The sequence below is a fragment of the Sceloporus undulatus genome, chromosome 5, assembly GCF_019175285.1.
Source record: "Sceloporus undulatus isolate JIND9_A2432 ecotype Alabama chromosome 5, SceUnd_v1.1, whole genome shotgun sequence".
Classification (NCBI taxonomy): Eukaryota; Metazoa; Chordata; class Lepidosauria; order Squamata; family Phrynosomatidae; genus Sceloporus; species Sceloporus undulatus.
In genome coordinates, this window is record NC_056526.1 from 19,551,171 (window position 1) to 19,567,939 (window position 16,769).

General features: G+C 44.4%; 1 protein-coding gene across 1 annotated transcript; it reads left to right on the forward strand.

Moving 5' to 3' along the window:
• Positions 1-1,209: 1,209 nt before the first annotated feature.
• Positions 1,210-3,747, forward strand: FBXL14 (F-box and leucine rich repeat protein 14). Its single transcript, XM_042470680.1, has one exon. It carries the CDS (start codon positions 1,657-1,659, stop codon positions 2,857-2,859), a length of 1,203 nt encoding a protein of 400 aa, XP_042326614.1. The 5' UTR covers positions 1,210-1,656; the 3' UTR covers positions 2,860-3,747.
• Positions 3,748-16,769: the final 13,022 nt, after the last annotated feature.

A 16,769-nucleotide genomic window follows, 5' to 3' on the forward strand; every position in this document is an offset into this window, starting at 1 on the left:
ATTATTTACTATATTTATTCCTCAGTATTTCATACACACACACACACACACGAACATAAAGCACCGTTTGGAGGGCTCCCTATAACACTAGGACACCTGGTCACCCTGTGTCTGTGCATATGATTATTTTGTATTATATTATTTGTTCCTTTATTGTATTTATACCCTCTCTCATATGTGTGTGTGTGTGCGTGTGTGTTAGAGGCAGCTCTATATATGTATGATATATGTATAAGAGGGGGAATAAATGCAATAAATGAATAGAGTGTGTGTGTGTGTGTGTGTGTGTGTGTGTATAGGGCTGCCTCTACCATTTCCTCCTCCCCTTTCCCCCCCCAGGAAGCTCCCTTGCGGAGAGAAGAGGCCGAGAGAAGCCTCTTCGCGAGGAAGAGCTTTTGGACTTCAACTCCCAGAATTCCAAGCCATTGGCCAACACGGCGGAGGCTTCTGGGAGCTGAAGTCCAAAGAAATCTCTTAAAGGGCACAGTTTGTGGGTTCTGTCAGGGTACTGTTTGTGGGTCTCCCGAGCCCCAAAGCGACACACGGCCCAGTCTGGCCTCCCTTTAAGCTGATGATATGGAGAGCCCCTGTCTGCCCCAAGACGCCTCGCTTCAGTTATGTCTAGTTTAGCTAATTTTAATCCGTATTGCTGTTTTTGCTTTAAGGCAGTAGGGGAATGGCGTATTATCTAGTGTTGGTTATGTATGTATTATGTATTTTAATGATGTATTTGTGCTGTTGTAACCCGCCTCGACCCCTAGGAAGAGGCAGGATATCAACCAATAAATAAAAATAGTAAATATTATTAATAATGTGCTATTGTAAGCCGCCTTGATCCGTAGAGAGAGGGGGGATATAAATAAAATGTATCATCATCATCATATTATCACTGCACCAGAGCTCCCTCTCTCTCTTTTTTTCCCCCCGAAACGCCTCACAGAAACTACATTTCCCACAATCCCCAGCTCTTTGAAAAGGGCGGTGCGTTTTTGAAACCTGAGGTAAAACAACAACTCCCAAACACATTCGAGGCTTAAGGCGCCTCAGGGATTGGAGGAGGAGGAGAAGGGGGCCGCTGTTGCCAAGGCGACGGCTGGGCGTGTTCGGGACCGTGCCACTCAGTACGCACGCGGCGCGCGAGAGAGGGGAGGGGGCAGGGGAAGAAGTGGGAGGAGCCAAGCGACGTCACTGCCTCCGACGCCGACGCCGTCTCCTCGTCCTCTTCCTGAGCAGCAGCCTCGGCGTCCCCTTCCTCCTCCCTCCCTGCCTGGCTGCTGACGCGATTAGTGCGCGAGGCCCGGCAGAGAGAGAGAGAGCGAGAGAGAGGCTCGGAGGGGGAGGGGCCACGGCGGCGGCGGCGGCGGCTGAGGACAATCAGCGACGAAGGCAGCGGCGGCGGCGGCGGCGCTGGCGCCGTTGTTTCCTGAGGGGCAGCGCTTGGGCCGCGAGGGAAAACAAAGGGAGCGGGAGTGGACGCGAGGCGGCCCGCGATGAGGCGCGGAGCCGTGGGCCGAGGAAGGGAGCGCGGCAGGGGCTGCGGCGGCGCCGAGGCCTGGCCCTTCTGAGGGGAAGCGGGGGCCGCGGAGGATGTGAGGCCTAGGCGCTGGGAGCGGCGGCGTTGGCGGCGTTGGGCCTGGTGCCGCGGGCGGGCGGGCGATGGAGACGCACATCTCGTGCCTGTTCCCGGAGCTGCTGGCCATGATCTTCGGCTACCTGGAGGTGCGGGACAAGGGCCGCGTGGCGCAGGTGTGCTCCGCCTGGCGGGACGCCGCCTACCACCGCTCGGTCTGGCGCGGCGTGGAGGCCAAGCTGCACCTGCGCCGCGCCAACCCCTCGCTCTTCCCGAGCCTGGCGGCCAGGGGCATCCGGCGCGTGCAGATCCTGTCCCTGCGCCGCAGCCTCAGCTACGTCATCCAGGGCATGGCCGAGATCGAGAGCCTCAACCTCAGCGGCTGCTACAACCTCACCGACAACGGCCTGGGGCACGCCTTCGTGGCCGAGATCTCCTCGCTGCGCGCCCTCAACCTCAGCCTCTGCAAGCAGATCACCGACAGCAGCCTGGGCCGCATCGCCCAGTACCTCAAGGGCCTGGAGGTGCTGGAGCTGGGCGGCTGCAGCAACATCACCAACACGGGGCTCCTGCTGGTCGCCTGGGGCCTCCAGCGCCTCAAGAGCCTCAACTTGCGCTCCTGCCGCCACCTCTCCGACGTGGGCATCGGGCACCTGGCCGGCATGACGCGCAGCGCCGCCGAAGGATGCCTGGGCCTGGAGCAGCTCACCCTGCAGGACTGCCAGAAGCTCAGCGACCTCTCCCTCAAGCACCTGGCCAGGGGCCTCACCCGCCTGCGCCAGCTCAACCTCAGCTTCTGCGGAGGCATCTCCGACGCCGGGCTGCTGCACCTGTCGCACATGGGCAGCCTGCGCAGCCTCAACCTCCGCTCCTGCGACAACATCAGCGACACGGGCATCATGCACCTGGCCATGGGCACCTTGCGCCTCTCTGGGCTGGACGTCTCCTTCTGCGACAAGGTGGGCGACCAGAGCCTGGCCTACATCGCCCAGGGCCTGGACGGCCTGCGCTCCCTCTCCCTCTGCTCCTGCCACATCAGTGACGAGGGCATCAACCGCATGGTGCGCCAGATGCACGGCCTGCGCACCCTCAACATCGGGCAGTGCGTCCGCATCACCGACAAGGGCCTGGAGCTGATCGCGGAGCACCTCAGCCAGCTCACGGGCATCGACCTCTACGGCTGCACCCGCATCACCAAGAGGGGGCTGGAGCGCATCACGCAGCTGCCCTGCCTCAAGGTGCTCAACCTGGGACTCTGGCAAATGACTGAGAGCGAGAAGGTCAGGTGAGAGGAGGGGACAACCGAGACCCCCACCCACCAACCCAGCCACCCCTCTGGAGGGACTTATCGACTGACAGCTGCAACACAGAGGAAACAGAGAGAGAGAAAGGAGGATATCTCTCTAGTACTAGAGAGAGGAAAAGGGGTGGGTGGGAGAAGGGGAAAGCAGCCTCAATACTTGCTTGCCTGCCGCCCCCCCACCTGCCTGCCCAGCAGCGGAGGGAGGGCCGCCGTCCTTCATAATTCCCTCATTTTGCACTGGAGGGAGACAGCTGCACTCTTTATTATCAGCCTTCACTGTGGATGGATACAGTATCACTGTCCTTACCTTTTCCTATTGGGAATGCAGCTTCTCAATTCTTATGCACTGGGGATGGATAGCACCCCTTTCTCCAAGTTCCAGCCCCTTCTGCACTAGGGATGGAAGCCGGCGTGAGGAGGGAGGGAACCAGCCCTCCGCTCTTTATTATTAGTTCTCCCTCATACCCTCTCTCTCCACTGAAGACCTCCTCTTTCTTAAGCAGACTTTCTTTCCCATTCCTTTTTTTCCATTATGGTTCTCATCCAGTCCCCACAATGCTATTTTTAGTCAGCCACCTTTTTCTTTGTATAGTGTGTAGACAACCCATAGGAACACAGGAGGCTGCAATACACAAAGTCAAACCATTGGTCCTTCTAGCTCTGTATGAAATGGCAGCAGGTCTCTGAGGTCTCAGACAGGAGGTCCCTCCTTCTGCCCAGTTCTGTCATTCTACCTTGTCCTATCCTCTACTTTCTCTTTTCCAAGATACAGCCGTGTTAGTCTGTAGAATCAGAGATGTAGAGAGATCTTATTGTACCTTTGAGACTAACTGGAAGACGTTGGCAGCATAAGCTTTCGTAGACTAAAGTCTACTTCCTCAGATGCATATGCATCTGAGGAAGTAGACTTTACGAAAGCTTATGCTGCCAACTTCTTTTTTCCCCCAGTTAATCTCAAAGGTGCTGCAAGATCTCCCTACATCTCTTCTCTTTTCTCGTGCTTGATGCTGAGCAGGGTTTTTTCTTTCCTTTGACAGAGCACAGTAACAAGAGTGTCAGCTCAGAGCACTCATTTCTGCTCACTGTCGCTTGGGGAGAGTGGAGAGGGGTCATCCAACCACAGTATTTCTTTTCAGACCCAATTTCATACTGTATCCATCTCACTTCATCTCTGACTTTCCTTTGCTGCCAAAACCCCTATAGAGGTTGAAGTCACCTTTGGCAATGTTTTTCACCCCAACTACCTGTTTTTTTCTCTTTTGTAGTATGAGATTTCAAAACAACAACAACAACATATCCACCCATACATTCCCCCCCCCCCCATTTGGAGGACTGGGGCATAGAAACAATGGAATTAAATGTCACTTGTATGCCACTAGAAATACTGTGACTGACTTTTATTTAACAATGCCTAACAGTAACATCTGCATCACTCCTTTCAACTTCCCCTTTCTTAAAGTCTTGTAACTGATCTCTTCCCTCTTACTCATTCTTTTCAGTGCAAGGTATGGTTTTGAAAGTCATTTGAAGTGGATGTTCTTGTGGGTTTTTAAGTACACCTTTTTCTGTTGAATATATTTTCTCTATAAATGTTTGGCTACCTCGGGTGTTTTTTTCCTTTTTTGTTGTTGTTGTTCTGTCCTCAATCTCTCCCACCCCACATCCTGCCCTGGAAGTTTTTTACCAGAAAGATAAGAGACTGAAATATTTTTGTGCCTAGACTGGAAAGGTATCTCTTGGGTTTCTAATTTGGAGAGGGGCAGGGAGAAAAAAGGCTAGTTGGAGTTTCTTTCCTGTGTCCCACCTAAATACTACCTTGTGCCTCTCCCTCTCTGACTAAGGTTCTGCAGTGCTCTTGCATTTCTTCTCTTCTAGCACAAACATAGCATCCAATCTGGTGACTGAGTAGTAGTTAAAAGAAATGTGAAATAGAAGCTCTGTTTCTTTAAAATATATGCAAATTTCCACCTCCCCTTCTCTCAAATTGCCTACTAGGTCAAGTAAGGAGCTTCCTGTGTGGAAGCAGAAAGAGGAGCAAGCAAAACAAATCGCCTGGCAGTTGTAACATGATGAACAGGAAAAGTCAATTTCATGTGTTTTGGTTCTCTTTATTAAAATAAAGCCACTTCTTGACTACTTGTCTTTAACAAAAAAGAAAGAAAAGGAGGAATAGGACAGCTCTGAAGATGGCAAAAATGTTTGGGGGAGGGGAGAAGGAGCAGCTGTGCAGATTTTCCGGTCCTCCAGAGTCGCAGGTCATGGAACTCAGACAAGCCCAGGCACACAAGCTCATCATGGAATAATAAATGTACTGTTTGTGAATTTGTATAAAATTAAAGATCCTCTTAAAACATTTTATATTCTTACAGTAAAAGGTTAAACTGATATTTATATAATAAAAGAGGAAATATGAAGTATGTTTTTGAAAAAAAAAAGTTGCACCTGTGTTATCTTTGCCTTTTAAAGGCAGGTATATTTGACCTGAAATGGTGAGAAGAGTGGCTGTTGTTACAGAGCTGTTGCTGTGTTCCTTCTCTGTCAGTGGCTAGTTTGGTCCAGCAAATCAAAGGAATGGAAGGCTTTGTCCTTTCAGGGCAGGAGGCTAAGCAACTTCAAAATTAAAAAGTTCACAACAAAGTTGTCGGTTTCATTTAAAAGTATCTGTCAGAAATCATAGTTTATCCTACTCTGTATATGCAGTTTGTAACTTAGTGTTGGGCAAATAACCACCGTTTTGACAGAGCTTCTAAAAAAACAGATGTTGAGAACAGTATGAGGCTTTTTGTTATTCAAAAGAGTTAAAAGTTCAGACTTTGGTTCTGCGCATGAGGGTGTCTGAAAATTACGTTTGTGATTTGAAATTGTAAAAGTTAATTTTAAGACACCCTGTCAATTATTAGAAGCTAAGCTTGGAAAGGGATGAAAGCACACTTGCCATCCAAGTTTGCAGATAAATGTGAAGGTCAAACTTGGATGTCAAAACTACCCTAACCAGAGAGGTAAATAAGTTTTTTCTTTTGTATTCTTCTCTGACTTTTGCCCTGACAGTGATCTTTCTAAAAACGTCCCGATTGAGCTCTTTTTTTTAAAGCGGAGGGGTGTCCAGTGGTGCTTGAAAGAAGAGCATTGTTTTATGCTCTATAAGTCATGAAGCATGGATTTCTTTCCTCTTTTCTTATTAAAAGGGGGGGGGGGGTCGAGAGAATGTGAAACGGTGGAAGGAGCTGAGCCATTGTTCAGGAAAGTTAAAAGAGGAGCTGTCCTTGCTTGCTTGCTTGCTTGCTTGTTCAGTCATGCATACTGAATCTTTCTGTGTCAGGGTCCCTATGGAAGGGAGGAGGGGTGGTTCGTTCCTTCTTTTTAACATTCCTCTCCAGGCCTGGCTGTACTTAAGCTGCTTTTCCTCCATGTGGAGGGTGGGATGGGGGGATGGTCTGGAGTTCCTGTACATTTGCATTTCAAGCACTTGCAGGGCTGTAGAAGGGCTACTCCTTTCTATTCAAAGGGTTCTCTCTACTAGTTGTGTCTTCTGTACCCCAGGTAAACTAACTATTCCCAACAAAGGTGGAGGAATTCAAAGATATTCTGGAAAATCAGTATGCAAAGAGATCTTGTAGCACCTTTGAGTCTAACTGAAAGATGCATCTGAGGACGAAGAAGCAAGTCTGCATGCTCATGCTACCAACTTCTTTCTTTTGCATACTGATATCCCCAACAAAGTCAAAGCAAAAAAGGCAAATGCTTCTTTAGCTAGTCTGAACTTGCAACTACAGTATTTTGTCCTTCAATATTTAAGAGTAATATACATAACCTCATAAGAAGAAGAGCAGAATGGTTGTTCTTCTGGGTGTGGGGTGAACAACCCTTGAGTTTCTTGTTCAGACTAAGGTTTACTGGATCTTCACTGTGCCCTGGAGGAAACCAGCACCTAGGCTGTTATTGCTGCTTTTATTTAAAACCTTTCATGCTTTCTACTGGGAGCTGAATACAAAAGCTGCATTGTTCTCATTGGTAAAAGCCAGCACAATTGGATCTAATTGAGCCTGACACTACATCCATCTTTTACTTGGAGGGAGGTGTAAGATCTGTTTCTATGTCTCCCCCTCTTGGCCTTTAAAAATTATAGTAGGTTTGTGAGTGAAGAGATTATGAACCCTATTAAAATGGGAGTGCTTGACACAGTCGGTTAATAATGGTAGACAACACAGGGGCATGTTTTGTTAAATTAAGTACCAATCATTTTCTTGCACCTAACTAATTGATTTTATTTTTTTTCATTGGTTTTATACAGTGCTCTTACTATCTTGACTGGCACCATAGATACTTTTTAAAAAGAAAAATATGATGAAACTAAATTTTTCTTGGGATTTGATAGTATTATAATAAGAAGGTAGAATGTCTTGAATCCATCACCTCCACAGAGGAGTTTACAATCATGCTTTTTATTCTGTAGCATACACCATTATAGATAACAATTTGTACCAATAATTCTAACTTGAACCTTGTCTGTTACCAATGAAGGAGTGGATTTACACCAAAAGCATCCCATTATGAGTCAAAACACACTGCAGAAATAATCCAGTTTGAGACCACTAATTGCCCTGGTTCAGTGCTAGAAAATTCTGGGAATTGTAGTTTGCTGTGACACCAGAGGTCTCTGACAGAGAAGGGTAAATGTCTCATCAAACTAGTTCTCAGAATTCCCCAGCATTGAGCCAAGGCAGTTAAAGTGGTCTCAAATTGGATTATTTCTACAGTATTCTTGAGAAATTAATATCTAAAAATAAACTATTCAAGCTGCAATTTAAAAAAAAAATCCTTACTAAGCTTTCTTCCAGCTCATAGTAACAATTTAAAATGGTTTAATTTTCAGTACTAAAATGTTGTAGGTGAATAGGTTGCTATCTCCCCCATGCATGTCCTAAACCAGTGATTCCCAAACATTGGTTGTCCAAGTGTTTGGGACTTCAACTCTCAGAAGACCCAGCCAGCTTAGTCAACAATCAGGAATTTGGGGTGCTGAAGGTCAAAACATCTAGAGGGCCAAAGTTTGGGAATCACTGTCCTAAACCAACATAATGCAGATCCTATGCATGTTTACTTGGGAGTAAACATCACTGAGCTCTAGGGGATTTTAGAGTTAACATGCATGAGAAACTGGAGGACAGGATGCAGAGGGACTTTTGCCAACTGTTATTTATTTACAGTTCAGTCCTGTAGGACTGTACAGTATGTTGTTATTGTTGTGTGCCTTAAAGTCATTTCAGACTTATGGTGACCCTTAGGCTAAACTGTCATGGGGTTTTCTTGGCCAGACTTGTTCAAGGGGATTTGCCTTTATTTTCCTCAGAGTATAACTCACCCAAGGTAACCCAGTGGGTTTCCATGGCAGAATGGGACTTCAAACTCTGGTCTACAGAATAGTAATTCAACATTCAAACCACTGTACACTCATCCCTACATATTTGCGGCTTTGATATCTGTGGATCTGATTATTCGCGAATTTGATTAATATGTTCTCTCTAGGAATATCTAGGTCCTCTAGTGCAACTCTATGGCCAACTTTAACTAAAAGTTGCACTGAAAGACTTAACGAGATTCCTAGAGAAAATACTCTACTAGGCATTTGTAGCTCCTCCAGTGCAGTTCTATGGTCAGTCCCTGCGGGACATTGACCAGAGTTGCACTGGAGGACCTAGAGATTCCTAAAGAGTGTCCTCTCAGGTAAAAACATGGTGCTTTTGTTATTTGCGGTTTTTCCATATTCACAGGGGTCTTGTGCCCTTAACAAGTGTACTTCACTGGCTCCCTAAAGGCACCCATCTGATCTCGGACACTAAGCAGGGTCAGCCCTGGTTAGTACTTGGATGGGGAATTGCCACACAAACACCAAGTACTGTAGGTTGTATTTCAGAGGAAAGAACTGGCAAAACCACCTCTAGTATTGTGTAAGAAAACCCTATAAAATTCATGGGGTCACCATAAGCCAACAGGCAACCTGAAGGCACATACAATACCAGAAGTAAGTCCTGTTGGGTTTAATAGGTCTTGTTCCTAGTGGAGTGTATAGAGGATGGAAACATAAAACAGTTTCTAATGCTCCAGTCCTACGCACATGTACCTGAGCATAATTCTAGATAAGCTGAATGGGAGGTATTTCTCAGTATGCATGCATGTTGCTACTTAATTTTTAAAACAAAGTCCTTTTATTCACAAGGGTGTTTTTTTACATCAGATAAAAGTGACTTTTTTATTCTCCAAGTACAGTGGAGAATTTTATCACCCAGAAATCACAGAGAGAACAAAAGAAATGGGACTAAACCTAATGCATTAACTCTCTGTTTCCTTGAGTGCTGCCTCTCTATGTTAGCAAATGGGGCACTTCCCATAGCAAGGATCTGTGTGGGGTTTTTTTTATTTTCGTTCTTGGAATAATTTTTTTTTTAGATTGGAAATCTAATACTGCTACAGTCACACATATTCTTAAAATGTGTTCAAATAATGATTATAATCTCAATATTTGATTTTACTGCCAATATTATATTTCCCTTGGCCCTCTCCCAGCCAAAATAAGAACAAGCTCTTACTATGTTATTTCTTAATTGAGTAAGGGAGGGAATTTGCCCTCCAGACATTGCTACTAAACAGGCATGTGGGACATTGCAGAATTCCCAAGTATGACTTGGTTTGTAGGACAGGGTAAAAATCTTAGGGCTGGTCAGTGATATATCCAAGCATCATTTGAAACTCCTCCAAAACCAAAGAAATATTTTAATGTTGAACTAGGAAGTGTGAAATGTAGCATCTAAACACTGCTGTCACATGAAACCTACTCGTTTGTTTAAGATTTCATGATAAAGCAATTGCATTGAAATGAACCACTATATATGTTTACTAGGCAGAGCTTGAGAAAGTTACTACAATTTCCAGATTCCTAAAACCAGCATGGTCTGGTGGACTGAACACTAGATTGTGATATCTTGGCCTACAAGAAACTGGTTGAAAGTGTCAGCCAGGAAAACCCCAATTCAGACCCTGACATAGCCATGAAGTGGCTTTAAGGAAGCCATGATCTCTCAAACCACCCTCCCTTGCAACAGCTGTATAATATAGCTGACCTTTATATGTAGGCTGACCATATATCTTTGAGACAAAAATGGGACACTGTGATGGTAAAAATGGGATGAGGTTATGTAATATTTCATATCCATGGAAAAGGAAGACAACAAAAGGAAGATAACAAAGGTTTTATTACATAAACCTATTAAGCTAACAAAATTTTTCTTCAGTGACAGAACTCATACAAAAATTCAGGTAGATGTTGAGGGGGACTGGATTTCACCATGATTGTACATGAATATTTCTCTAACAAAGTAATCATACGCAGCAAATTTCAGTCTTTCAATACCTTATCTTAAACCGTCTCACACTCCATGACACAATTTTGTTTTTACAGCCACAATTCCAAACAGGGATCTTCAAACCACTTTCGCAACATAATGGCATTTTTTCTTGAAAACGGGACAAAATTGACGTTTATATTAAAACAACAGGACAGTTTGAAAATATGAAGGGGGGGAAAAGATACCATCCTGTTTAAAATTGTACGTATGGTCTGCCTATTTATAGGGTAAAGAAGACAGGTCCAAAACACATTGCAGAAATAATCTGGTTTGAGACAGCTTTAATGCCCTGGTTTAGTGCTAGGGAATTCAATGAACAGTAGTTTATTGTGGCACCAGAGCTCTCTGATAGAGAATGCTAAATGTCTCACAAAACTATAGTTCCCAAAATTCCACAGAATTGAACCAGGGCAGTTAAATCCAGTCTCAAACTGGATTATTTCTGCAGAGTGTTCTGGACCTAAGAGATTGAATTTGAAGCATTTCACTTAACACCAAAATGTTATATAAATGCAAAGTATTATTATTTTATCTTTATTATTATCACAGAGAAGGTAGATAGGAAAACTCTAGGTCAGTGACTACTAGAGTGCTTGAATGAGTCTAAAATGGGAATGGAGTCAGGGTAATTTCATACAAATGCTAATTCCTAGTACACACACCTCTTCATAATCTTACAAGCCAAGCGGATTTATGTAATGTGCAGTATCTTCATGCATCAGAATAGATTGGCTAGGCAGCGAAGAAGTTAAAGAGGCACATGTTAGCCCCAAGAGGGAGATATTTGGGAGAGGAGAGGAAGAGTAAAAAATTGTAAATAGCAGAGAAGGCAATGCACCTCAGTGATAGCATTTCAAAGGGTTCTGCAAAATCTCCTGGCCTCAGGAAAAAGCAAGAGCCCTGGTTCCAGTAAAGAGAGGCCTTTGTGTCTCCTCCCAGCCTCCCTCCTGCAAAACCTGCCTCTATGGGCAGCTGCTCTTTCCTGCTGCTGTCTGTTAAGAAAAGAAAATCGATAAACTCTACTGGAAGAGCTGAGCCTCTTTGAAGACCTCTAAGGATGCCTTCTAGGCGCTGTGCCAGGGCTCTTGCCCTGATTGCATAATGCTTCCCTCCTAGTGTCCAGCCACAGTCCTTCCTGTCAAATTCTTTAGTCTTAACGCTGCATGGAGCATGTGGGATTGGGGGGGGGGGGGGAGCAGGGGGAAAGAAGGCAGAGGTAGAACTCTTAGCTTTTTTTGCTGGCAAGGGTTAGATTCCTTGCACATTTGTGTTGCAATATAGCTAGCACATCTTCTTCCCCCTACACATACACCCTCATTAAATTTAATCTAGTAAAAACAGGCCCTTGTGAAAACTGAGCCTAAAATAGCTTTCAGATTTCACATTAATTTAGAACAACAGTTCTCTCCACGTTTTCGTTCTCGGAAAGGAATAAGAAAAATGGGAAACCACTGTAACAAGCGTGTGTGCTTGTGTGGATACGCCTTCAAGTCGCCTGTTGGCTTAAGGCAACCCCCATGAATTTCAAAGGGTTTTCTTAGGAAAGGAGTACTCAGAGGTGGTTTTGTCAGTTCCTTCCTCTGAAATACAGCCTTCAGCACCTGGTATTCCTTGGCGGTCTTCCATCCAAGTACTAAACAGGGAAGATTCTGCTTAGCTTCCAAGATCAGATGGGATCTGGTGCCTTTAGGGTATTTAGGTACTTGCATAAAAAAGAGTGACATCTATAAATATGAATATGAAAAGTGAACATGCTTTCCCCATACATTACCAAGGAGAGTTGCAGGGAATCCCTTCTGAAACCCTTTACTGCTGCTTAATTTGTGTGCAGATGATACTGAACAGAGGGACCACTGGTATAAGTTCCATGTCAACATCCAACCCAATATTTGCACCTAGCAGATACATCTGAACATACAATGGAAGCATGTGTCACTCACAGAAAGTGGAAAGAATAAATCACCAGGAACAGGCAATATCCCAACTGAACCTCTTCAAACCTTACAAAGAGAATCAATTCCAGCGTTAACCAAACTATGTCAATAAATATGGAAAACAAAAAGTGGCCAACAAATTGGATGTCATCGATATGCATCCCCATTAAAAAAGGGATGGGTCGGACCATAGGATTAATTCCCCATGCAAGCAAAATTATGCTCAAATTTCTGCAGCATAGACTCCAATCATATATGGAGAGAGAACTGCCAGATGTCTAAGCAGGTTTCAGGAAAAGAAGATGTACTAGGGAGCACATCACAAACATATGATGGATAATGGAGCGAGCCAAAGAATTTCAGGGGGGGAAATCAGCATGTGCTTTATAGTCTATATAGCAAGGCCTTTGCATAGTTCATAAAAAGCTATGGAATGCTCTTGAAGAAATGGGAGTGCCACTACATTTGATAGTCCTGATGAAGAATCTGTACTTAGGAAGAGGCTACTGTTAGAACAGAACACTGAGGAACAGAATGGTTTCCAGGTGGCAAAGGGGTGAGGAAATGCTGCATTTCATCACCCTACTGTTCAACCTGCATACAGAAAATATCATATGTAGAGCAGATTTTGATACGGAAGGAGAAGTGAAGATAGGAGGAAGGAACATCAACAATATAAGATATGCAGACAACATCACACTACTAATGGGAAGCATAACAGACTTGGAACAATGACTAAAGAAAGTCAAAGAAAAAAGCACAGACAGGCCTAATGTTAAACATAAAACAAAAATAATGACCACAGAGGATTTACATAAATTCAACTAGATAAAGGAGAAGTCGAAATAGTTAAAGATTTCCCATACCTTGAATCAAACATTGATCACAACAGAGACTGCAGTCTCTGTCAGAAGATTAGGAATGGGAAGGGCAGCTTTGAAAGAACTAGAGAAAATATTAAAGTGTAAAGATATGCAGCTGAATACTAAAATTAGAATTGTCCAAGCCATTGTATTCCTCATTACCATGTACAGATGTGAGAGCTGGACAGTGAAGAAAGCAGATAGGAAGAAAATTAATTCATTTGAAATGAAAAGACAAACAAATGGGTCCTAGAACAGACCAAGCCAGAACTCTCCCTGGAAGCCAAAATGACTAAACTGAGGCTGTCAGACTTTGGCCCCATCATGAGAAGGCATGACTCATTAGAAAAGACAATGATGCTGGGGAAAGTCGAGGGAAGTAGAAAGAGAGGAAGACCACATACCAGATGGATAGACCTGAGCCTGCAGGACATGAGCAGAGATGTAGATGATGGGGGGTTGGAGATGATCAACTTGAAAGCAACTAACAACAACAATAGACCAGTAGTTCTCAAACCTGGGCCAGAATCCTTCAACATTGGCCGTGCTGGCTGGGGCTTCTGCAAGTTGGAAGTGCCAGAGAGTCTACATCCATGTTGTATATACACCGTGCATCTGAGAAAGTGGGCAAAAGTCTACTAAAGCTCATAGCATAGTAACTCTGTAAGTATCCAAAGTGCTACTAGTGTCTTCATTGTTTTATATACAGCAGAGTAACATGACTGCCCCTTTGGAAATTGGTAGGAAGAAGCTTTTTCAATTCCTAAATGGGATCATTGGATATACTTTTGTCATTTTTATTTTCAATGTAGTAATTATATATTCGCAGGATGTACAGCAGCCTTCCACAATCTAGGCTGGCTTGGGCTGTGTTACACTACAGTTCCCATTATCCCACACAGCTACCTCTGACTGGATCATAGTAGTTAGGAGTCCAACACATCAAGAAGGCACCATGTAGGGAAGTGCTGCTCTAAGATACAGAGTTAAGAGAATATGGTCAGTACTATGAATTTCCTTAAAAGCTGTTGTATGCATACCAGCTGCACCAGAATAGTCCTATTGATTTCAGGATTTCAGAAGTTAGTCTAAAAAAGGTTCTCACTATTTTCAGATATGCTACCTTCTCTTGAGCCTCATACTTTGTAGAATGCTAAATCAGGATGGACAAAATGCACCCCTCCAGATTTTGTTGGACCCATTCATCTAAGTCAGTTTAGCCAAAGACAAGGAACAGTGTAGTCTCAACAATATCTGGAGGGTTGTGTTATGTCCACTCTTCCTACCTAAGCCAAGATTTGTCTGTACAGTACTATAGAGCCAGCATGGTGTAGTGGTATGAGTGCTGGACTACAACTCTGGAGATCAGGTTTCAATTCTCTGCTGGGTCATGGAAACCCACTAGGTGACTTGGTTGAGTAACACAGGCTGAGCCCCAGAAAACCCTGTGATAGCCTTAGGGTCACTATAAGTAGTGTTAGAGCATTGGATTGTGATTCTGTAGACCAGGCTTCAATTCCCCATCTCTGCCATTAAACCCACTGGGTGACCTTAGGCAAGTCACACTCTCTCAGCCTCAGAGGAAGGCAATAGGAAGCCTCCTCTGAATAAATATTGCCAAGAAAACCCAATGATAAGGTTGGCTTTGGGTTGCCATAAGTCAGAAATGACTTGAAGGCACACAACAACAACAACAAAGTCAGAAATGACTTGGAAGGCACACAGCAATAACAACAACAGAAACAACAGACTTGTACCACTGTTCTATGATTCATTCCTGAGGCAAGAAATCCAACTGGTGCCCCCAGGGTGGTAAAAGATCTTCCTAAATAAATTAATTATCTTTTCTGTTCTTTAACAGGGCTCCAAAACTGCCATCTGACATAAGCACTGGCCCAGTCTGACAGTTGTTATTTGGGACATTGCAGTCTCAGTTTGACTCCTTCTCCAGTGAGGGGATCAGGGCAAGTAGCATTGCAACAACTATTGGCTCCAAGCAGAGAAGGCAGAGTCTTTCATTGCCTTAGGGTTCATAAATCTGTATGTAAACAGCATAAAGAAAAGAGAGGATATATATATGATACAGGATTCCAGGAAGGTGTGAGGGATGTGGATATATGGAAAGCAAAACAACACTTTGTAAAATGTAAGTGCATTAAAAATAATTGCAAACTGCACCTAAAAGGAGAGCTTGCTGATGGGGGATGGCATAGAAATAAGGGGCCACAGCAGAAAGCAGAAGCTCAAGGAGGATAGCAGGTGGCACTAACAGATATTGACAGGGAGGACACAGCTGAAAAATGGGCTAGGTGATTTATGGACTACAATCCCTGAGATGCGCATTCAAAAACTGAACTCTAATTGTGGTGGAGTCCTTTTAATTGCACATGCGCACAGAGCACCAGCTGGTCTCGCTCAATAAATGGAAAGAAAGTATTTCCAGACAAACCAGCCCAGACTCTAGGAGAGCACCCCTTTCACTCTCCATTATTGCTACAATTAGCTGCACACTGACACAGGAGTTCAGAATCCATTCTCAGTCAGAAATAACAAGGCCAGAGTTTCAGCGATGCAGACAGCAATCTCCATCCAGGTCATTATCTTCCTCTACGAGTGTGTGAGCATCTTACTCTTTGCCCCCAAAGGGACTGAGCATTTGTAAGCTGTGCATTCCAACTGAACATTTTAAAAGGCGTAAAGATACTCACAAAGCACCTGTTCCCAAACCCCCTTTATTTATTGTTTATTAGTTGCATTTCTAGTCTACTTTTCCTCCAATGGGTACACATGGCTCGACTATTCCATGTGAGATAGTGAGTCTCGGAGAGGGTGGCTGATTTTGAAGGCTACCCAGAGAGTTTCATGGCTCAGAGAGGGTTTTCACATGCAGCCCCAGACATTAATCACTTCACCACAATGGCTTTACCTTTCACAATGACAAACTATTACATTTGGCAGAAAGGGAAGGGTAAAACAGCTTGCAAAACGGAGTGAAGCATGGTCTACCTTGTGACATTTTTCTTCCCTGTGAACCATCTTTGCTGTGCAGCACTGGTTGCTATGCTTAGTCTCAAATAATAAGATATACAATTGCAATGTGCAACAAAATGTTGTTCTTGCCCAAAACTCCAATGAGTCCACTGTGCCCTCCATATCAATAGCAATAGCTAGTATATTTCTATACTGCTTATCAATGCACTTAAGCACCCTCTAAGCACTTTACAATGTGTAAGCCAATTGCCCCCAACAAGCTGGGTATTCATTTTACTGACCTCAGAAGGATGAAAGGCTGAGTCAACCCTGAGCCCCCTGGCTGGGATTAAACTCACAACCTTGTGGTTTGTGAATGAGTGGCTGCAGTACAGGCATTTAACCACTGTGCCACCAGAGCTCTATCACATTAACCTATTCTATTCTCCTCTTCCACTTGGTCTTCTGCACTCATCTTCTCAATAAATGGTCAATACAACAGTCACTGAGCCTCTTCAATCCTCACTGGGGCCTCCAGTTTTTTTCTCCCACTCTCTGTTGTTGTTGTGTGCCTCCAAGTCATTTTTGAGAAATGGCGACCTGAAGGCAAACCTATCATAAGGTTTTCTTGAGAAGATTTGTTCAGAGGAGGTTTGCTGTGGCCTTCCCCTGAGGCTAAGAGGGTGTGACTTGCCCCAGGTCATCCAATGAGTTTCATGGCCAAGT